The 8,494-nt window shown below is 40.4% G+C and overlaps 1 protein-coding gene across 13 annotated transcripts in view; it reads right to left on the bottom strand.

Annotated features, from left to right (window-relative positions):
• Window positions 1-8,494, bottom strand: part of CDC14A (cell division cycle 14A) — a 210,407-nt gene that overhangs the window by 18,247 nt on the left and 183,666 nt on the right. For 12 of the 13 annotated variants that reach the window (XM_060412161.1, XM_060412179.1, XM_042251431.2 and 9 more), the window contains 3 exons: window positions 4,659-4,774; window positions 2,816-2,863; window positions 410-532 (listed from right to left, as the gene is read on the bottom strand). In XM_060412161.1, coding sequence (XP_060268144.1) covers window positions 410-532; window positions 2,816-2,863; window positions 4,659-4,774 — 287 coding nt within the window. The remainder of the gene's footprint in view (window positions 1-409; window positions 533-2,815; window positions 2,864-4,658; window positions 4,775-8,494) is intronic. The other variant, XM_042251458.2, reaches the window with a different exon arrangement.

Genomic DNA, 8,494 nt, shown 5'->3' with positions numbered 1-8,494 from the left:
GATAGGACTGTGTAAGGGGAGAGCACAGAGCAGCCCTAAGTACAAGATGTAACTTCTATTAATACATATTCAATCCTATGACTACATCAAACATCCCTGACTAGTTTAGTTCTGCCCCTATGCATCAGGGAGGAGACAACAGTATCATAATATCAGTCTGTGCAACTGAACACCGTTCCCGGGATCATGGTAGGCCTGCTGTGGAAGGGCATGTTGTACAGCATTCCCTCCACGGCCTTGTGCCCACAGTTCAAGACAGGAACAGAAGCCTGGGGGGTCACAGAGCCTTTGGTGGTCCCCGCCCCCCAACCCTCCGATGCCCTCCCTCTGACGAACTTCAGACAAACTTGCAGTTACTGCTGCCTTCCCTTTCCTCCTGCAGTGCCTCGGGAGAAGAGAGAAAAATTACCTTCTCACATTGGCGCCTGAGGATACACAGCCTCTGTTTATCCTCTTGGCCGTCACAGAAGGAGACAAAGCCACTTTCGAGGTCTTCAAAGTAGATGCAGATCCTTGAGGAGAAGAACTCAATCTTTGTGGGGGAAAACGGGCAAAGAATCACACAGGAACTGTGTTATCGTAACATTTAGCCATCAACCAGGACAAAGTAAACTCACAAATGTTAAACAGATCAGGTCAGGTCCTAATAACAGCAGCTGGCACTGACACAGCCCTCACTCTGAGCTGGGCGCTCATCTCAGACCTAGCAGGCATTAACTCAGCTCGCCCTCACAACAACCCTGCGAGGGAGGCGAAGACTGCACTTTGCAAGTCAGGAAACGGAGGAGCAAAAGCTCCTCATTCAAAGCCTTTCAGCGAGTAAGAAGAGGCAGAGCTGGGATTTAAATGCAGGAACCAAAGTCCCGTGGTAACCATGATCACTTCCCTCCCTTGGACTGGTGTTCATCCCTCCCGGGTCCTTAGATTCTACTTCTCTATGTTTTAAATCTCTCCTCTCCTTTCTAGTCTGCAGCTGCCCGGGGTAAGCAGCATTATTTCTTATCCTTACTCCTAGTAGCCCCTTTTAATCTTATTCCTTGAAACTCACATTCTGAATAGACTCTAGCAAAATCTAAGATATCTAATCATGTCCATTCACTATTTAAATCATTTAATATTTCCTCAGTGCCCAGAAAGGCTAAACTTCTTGGCCCGGCTTATAAAACCCTCTGAAATCTGTTATTTTCTAATTCTCCACACTTTCCCACCAATTCCTCTACTCCAGCTACATAAAATGCCCTGAGGTACCTGGATGGATGACATCAATACCCCTGTCCAGTTTACATACACTGTTTTCCCTGACCTTACCTCACCTGCACACACACTTTTCTCTTCCACCACCATCTGACTCACTCCTATTGCTTAGCCTTTCATAATAGTCCAATCAGCTGCTACCTCTTACAGCAAGCCTTCACTGAATTCCCAGGTGGGGTCAGTATGCAGCTTCATCATATATTCTTAAAGTAAATCACAGCTCTTATACCATCTTGATTTATCTGATACTTATACCATCTTGAATTATTTTGATAAAGTATCAAACTTTCCTCAAAATAAGCTCCATCAGGAGCAAAGAGCTTTCTCTCACTTCAATTTCCAGTGACTAGCACAGTGCCAGACTCAGAGAAGGTGCTCAGTAAATGTCTGCTGAGTGAACAAAGAGGGAAAATTGACCCAAGTCTGGACAGTCAAGGCCCAGTCATGGTTTTAATGCCAAATCTGTTTTGTCCTGGACAGATATTTTAATGAAGACGGACTCTTTTCCCTATCTGCTACAGAAAAGCTGCTTTGCTTGTACCCTTCCTTTCATCATCTTCCCTCCAAACAGGAGCGTACAATATGGTCTGCCTCTAAATTAAGGACAGAAGAAGTTGAACAGGGAAGCAGCTCCAGCTTCTGGATAAGCCTGGGTCATATCAGAACTGCCTCCAGTAACCAACCCTAAACCTACAGCTGAATGAGAACAGAGATAAGGAGTGTATTAGCTTTTTCCCCATCTGCTGATGACAGTTTTGGTCAAATATCTCTACGACCCTCACCAAGGCCTATGCTCAATCCTGATACCACTGAGACCACCAGGAAGTGTTCGGGGAACATTTTTCCAAAGAAAAACACTAACGTTTCCTCCTCTAATAGAGACTCGGGAAGGAAATAAAACTAGAAAACGAAGGGAACAGACACATGCAAAAACACGAGGGAAGAAGAACAGAAATGTCAAAAATTCAAGGCAAAATCTATCACAGGCTTGAATGGTATGTTGCAGAGCAACTCTGGTTTACTGAGAGACCCCACCATGTGCTGGGCACACAGGGTACACTGGCATCACTCCCACAGCCATGCAGCCTTGTAGGCAACTCAGGAAAACAAAACTCTTGGTCATCGTGAGCATTAACTATAAAGCCATTATAATAATCTGGAACAGAAACAAAGGAATTTTAAAAGTGAAAAGCTGTGTGCATCTTATTTCCATGGGTTTAAAGTTGAGAAATGTATCTAAAGGGTCATAATCTAGGGATAGGTCAAGGTCTCTGCCACGGCCATGGCTCTCAGTGGCCCAGGTCACTCCTAGTGGCAATGTGTGTGTGCTCAGTCATGTCCGACTGTAGCCCGCAGGCTCCTCTGTCCAGGGGATTTTCCAGGCAAGAACACTGGAGTGGGTTGCCATTTCCTTCTCTCAACCCAGGAATAGAACCCCCATCTCATATATCTCTTAATGTCTCGGCAGGCATATTCTTTACCACTGAGCCACCTGGGGAGCCCCATCTAAAGGGTAGCATTTGCCTATAATCTACTAGAAATTCAACTTGGTTGACAGTACCTGGAAGGCTGGGACACTGCTCTTGGATGCCCTTTCATATCCTCCAACCTACAGAAACCAAAGACAAATGTTCACTCATCACCAGGGTCACACATTTAAGCCAAGACCAAAAGCCACATCCTCTGGAGTCAGACCAGCAAAATTATTAAATGGGCAAGAGGGATAAACCTTGCAAATGGATATTAGTACTTATTTACTTTATAAGTCCTAAAGCCAGTGGGAAATCCATTTTAGTCATTTTGTTTCATCTTGAATTTCATTTACAATAAAATTCTTTTTCATTAGAAGCTGGTACTGCATATATTCAGAGTGAGGAAAAAAAAAGTTTGATGATGGGGCCATGATGCTGTTAAGAAAAATTATATTCAGAAAAATGAGAAAATTTCTAAGGATGAAAGGAAAGAGATAAACACCATCTTGGAATGAGCCTTCTGAAGTCTAGTGAAGCTTCTCTTGTTTCTTTTGCCATTTTATTGGCCAAGTTATACCCCAACTTATCCCTTCCTCCAACTTGTGGCTTCTTACAAATCAAATATAAATCTGTTTGAAATTAACTTTAATTAATATAAAGCACTTTCTTAGAGTTTCAAGGAAAAATGGTGAATAACAAAGATTGGTAATATATTTACTGATCTTGAAGAAACTCTCACTAAGACACTATATACAGTGAAAAGAATATGGACTTTGAACAGTGCTGGGTTTGAATACCAGCTAGGGAGCGATTTACCCTCTCTAATATCAAGCAAAAACACAAATGTGGGTAACAGTGCAATCTTTTGTGTTTACTCAGTTAATCCTCATGTCCAAACTAGGTACCTAGCATAACTCCTGGCCCCACAGCAGTTCGTCGGTAGATCTACATTTCCTCAACTTCTCAGTGGTAGTTGGTAAGTATCACTAAGTACCAGACTTTCTATTCCATCTTCCCATCTTACTATATAAAACAATTACCTCAACTTCAAGCTATATATGACTCTTCATATTTCAGGGCAGGAAACCAGTACTCAAAGCATAGATAATGGTGTGACCAGACCCAATTTGACTTAAGTGTTATAATCCTCCCAGATAATACATAAAACTAAATTCTCTGTGAGTAGTCTGCTCGACATTTATCATAGCAAAACAGCCTTCTTGCTATGCATTTCTCTCACTTAAAAGTCAAAGGAAAATACCATTTCCCATGATATTCATTTGTGGACTTGCCACCTCTTACATTACAATAAAGAATCTTGATATTTAGAGATTTTGAACCTCCATTAATTCTGAAGCTTTATTTCTTCTACTTAGTCTGAATTAGCAAAAGATTTCAAAGGTTGTGGTCTGAAGTTAAGTCCCACCAGCTGATTCTGATGAGTAATTTCAGATCTCCAAACCAAGATTGCTTGTAACTTAACAGACAAGAATTGCTTATTCAATTCCCAGAAATAGGAAGTCATGCTAACGAGTGAGGTTTTACCAAAAGCTCGGATACAATACTTTCCTGCACACTCTAGATTAAATACAAACACTTGGCACCCCTCCGAGGATTCGGCACAGAAGCAGCAGCCCATTCACAGGAAAAGAGTGGCATTCCCAACAGAATTTTGAACAGAGTCCCAGAGACAACCAACAACAGCGTGGCAATTTTAGGGGGAATTCCAGAAATTAAGATGTAGCAGCTGCTTTCGACAAGCTTCTAAAATGTATCTACTCCCCACAACATTAAAATAATAAATAACACAAAACAGTAATAAACCAAAAAATGAGAGGTAAACATGGTCCTTATAGAATGATAACCAAGAGATTAAATATTCTACCACACATGGACGTAAAATATAAACTTAAAAGTTTAAAATAGATCTACCTAAACGGACAGGATGGTGAGGTACGAGGCTGTCTCTGACTTTTTAAGGCACGTAGTTTGTCTCCCTGGGTTACACTATTTTTCATTTCCACATCTTCATCCTCTTCTAAATTATTCTGAAAAAAAAATTCATGTTCCACAGAATGGTCATTACAAATAATTCTACTTTATATAGAATTCTTAATCGCTTATAGATTATCTCTGTATATGGATATATTTTATATAGATTATCTAAAAAGGATAAAAGCATTACAAATTCAGCAATGGTCACAGATATACTAAAGAACATTGTATTAATCACCAATTAAATATACTAGTCAAATTCTAAATCAAAGAAGCATGATTATGGCTGCGGTAAACTTAGAAGGAGCTTTGTTGCAATGGACCACAACGACAGAGACTTTCTTGCAGACAAAATCACACTTTGGAATATAGCTTAGATATAAGCTGGCTCAAAAGATACAGTACAAATATTTTTCCAGAAGTTACCAGAATCCATCACTGCAAATTCCATAATTTGCTTATATAAGTGACAGATAAAACAACTTAGGATATCTATACAGTAACTTACTAACATCATTTAACACTAGTAAAAGCACTCAAGATTCTTCCAAAAGGAGTAAAACCTTACTAGTCTGGAAAAGTGTGTTGCCTGATGAAATAAGTCTTATAGTTGGAAATAAATATATAAGTACCACACTAGTTCTTTTTGCGTGCCAGCTCACATTTAATTCTCATAACCCAGGGAGTGGGGATAGGGAGGGCACTGATAACCTTAATTTAAAGATGAGAAAAGGAGGTGCTAGTGGAAGATAAGAATATTACCCAAGCTCCCCTAAACTCTTCATCACAGAGCTATGATTTTAAAATCAGGTTTTCTGTCCTCAGATACAATGTTCTTTCTAAAATATATGCCATTGCACAGTAACTTTGCACTGTAAAAACTGTATTTTGTTTTTTCCTTACCTGAAAAAAAGTCAAAAGGTTTGCATTTGCTAAGATCATTTCCAGCCATAAGTCTCCTTTCCTCTTTAAAGCTAGAATTCTTATTTGATGAAAGATGTACAAAAATACACTTCCCTCTGTCACATTCTAGTCATTTTTGATGGCCTCTCCTGCATCAAAACACTTTTTTCTTCCTTGCCACCTATGCTGGGGTCCACGGATGCATCTGGAGCTTAGTAGGCATGTCTTGGGTAAAAAGATTACACCTCATTACTACAGCTCTGATCTTAAAAAAGAAAAAAGATGAAGGAAATACTCAGCCAAAAGAAAAAAAAAAAAAAAAGAAATACACAGCCAGTAGGAAAGAAAAAGAAATGAAGATGAAAGCTTCCCAGAGGAAGCAATTCCTTAGCTGAGTCTTAAAGAGGGAGTACACGTGAAGCAAGCCAAACCAAACCAACAGGAAGGGACATCCTGGCAAAAAACATTAGTTTAACAGTCACGGGATCACGGAACCTCAAAGTCAGGGGGTTCTCTTAGAGTCACTGAGATATGTCTACCTATAAAGTCCCAAGAAATCAATTATACTATTCATCTCTGTCCATACAGTCCCAGTGGGAGTAAATCAACTTTCACCCAAGGAAGCCTGCAGGAATAGAGATCAGGCATGCCTGCAGGCTAGGCTTCCAAGCAGGATGGCACATCTGAGAAGTTGAGCTTAGCTTCACCTAGCACCCAGCATGCTGGGTTGGTAAGAGTTACTTGCTCCTGATGGAAGGACAGCACAGCCAAGAGTCTCCAGAATATGAAGAGGACCAAGAAGTATATGAAAGTGAAAGTCGCTTGGTCATCTCCAACTCTTTGTGACCCCATGGACTACATAGTCCATGGAATTCTTCAGGGCAGAATACTGGAATGGGTAGCCTTTCCCTTCTCCAGGGGATCTTCCCAACCCAGGGATCGAACCCAGGTCTCCCACATTATAAGCCTCCATAACATAGGCAAGGAAAGCTTCTGGAAGGCCTGACAGGATCTTCACCCCAATCAGTTTCACAGTCTAATGAGTGTCTTTGTGGGCAAGCCAGGAAGGCTCGCTTGTTCATTCAATAAGGTGGATCTTTGTGTTCCCAGCTCTGAAGTGCCTTCAAAAGTCTAAGGAAAGTGATCCTCAACTTGAAACTGCAATATTCAACCTATCTGTCAAGTGTAAAGGCAGAACAAAGATACAAAAATTACCTCTTACACGCTCTTTCTGGGAAAATTATTATAGGATGTGCTTCAGGGGGAAAAAAAGAAGACAATGTGAGATCTAGGAAAATCAGGGACCCAACTGAAGAGAGTGAAGAGAAGGTCTTGGGTCAGAACTCTTTGTCTGCACTGCTGCTGCTGCTGCTGCTAAGTTGCTTCAGTCATGTCCGACTCTGTGCGACCCCATAAACGGCAGCTCACCAGGCTCCCCCGTCCCTGGGATTCTCCAGGCAAGAACACTGGAGTGGGTTGCCATTTCCTTCTCCAATGCAGGAAAGTGAAAAGTGAAAATGAAGTCGCTTAGTCATATCTGACTCTTGGCAACCCCATGGACTGCAGCCCACCAGGCTCCTCCATCCATGGGATTTTCCAGGCAAGAGTTCTGGAGTGGAATGCCATTGCCTTCTCCGATGTCTGCACTAGAGAACAGTCCAGGCTGGAAGGTATAAATGTCCTCAGGAAAAGAATAGACTTGGTAAGATTTTTTTTTTTTGCTGTGTTGAGATTTTGAAAATTTTTAAATTGCTTGGCACAATTTGTGGTGGGGGGGGGTGGTGGGTGGTACACAGAGTAACATTCTGTTTTCCCAAATATATAGAAAACCATGCAAATAAAAATGGCAAATAACTCTAGGGAAAAAAGAGGGCTTCAACAAAGGAAACAGTCATAGTGGGCTATTAAGCTCAACACTGAGCAATATTTGCACAGTAATAATGTATACATTATTTGGGTTTAACCAAAATTATAATATAACCATATTGGGAAGCTGGAGGAGTAAAGATAATTGCAAGGTAGAAGAATTATTCTTGTCCACCATAACCAGGAGACAATAGGAAAATCCCCATAATTGATAAATTTTTTAAAATAGGGTAATTGTAAGATATTTAGAAATATGACAGGGAAAATATTAGTATAATTTGCTTAAAGGTTTTCCCCCTTTGAGAGTGGGTCTGGGAATACAGCAAGGTGGGACAGGGAACTGACTTCCTTTTTTATCAGAATTTAATACTTTTGAAATTTCAAAAACTATTGTCATGATTTTTAAAAATAAAAATTAATTTTAAAATATACAGTTAAAGAAACTATTTTTATATTATACTTATGTGTGGCCGTGTCTGACTCTGTGCGACCCCACAGACGGCAGCCCACTAGGCTCCTCTGTCCCTGGGATTCTCCAAGCAAGAACACTGGAGTGGGTTGCCATTGCCTTCTCCAGTTTACCTCTCCTACTTAATTATAAATCTTACAGGTAAACATTTTTTTAATTATAATACATTTTAAACACACAGAAAACAAGGAAATGATATAACAGCCAGTCATGTACCTTACTACCCAGAATTAACACATTTTTTTCTTAAGCTCCTTAAGGAGTTTACTTCAGTACACTAGCTCTCAAAGAAAAAGAAAACGTTATATATTAAGTCCCAGCTCTCAACCACTGGAGAAGGAAACCATGACTTTTCTAAAGAAAAAAAATATATATTTTACCACATAGTAATTGTTTGTCAAAGGCAACAACAAACTACAATAAATATTGTCTCAAAAAAAATATTAAAGCCACCTACATACTTATCCTCAAAGTAAAACACACTAGCATTCCGTCATATAGTGTTCCAGACTTTCCCCTGTGGCACACATACCCC

The sequence above is a fragment of the Ovis aries genome, chromosome 1 (assembly GCF_016772045.2).
Source record: "Ovis aries strain OAR_USU_Benz2616 breed Rambouillet chromosome 1, ARS-UI_Ramb_v3.0, whole genome shotgun sequence".
In the NCBI taxonomy this organism is placed as follows: domain Eukaryota; kingdom Metazoa; phylum Chordata; class Mammalia; order Artiodactyla; family Bovidae; genus Ovis; species Ovis aries.
The sequence above is the reverse complement of the archived record's forward strand: the minus strand, read 5'-3'. Positions and strand labels throughout refer to the sequence as shown.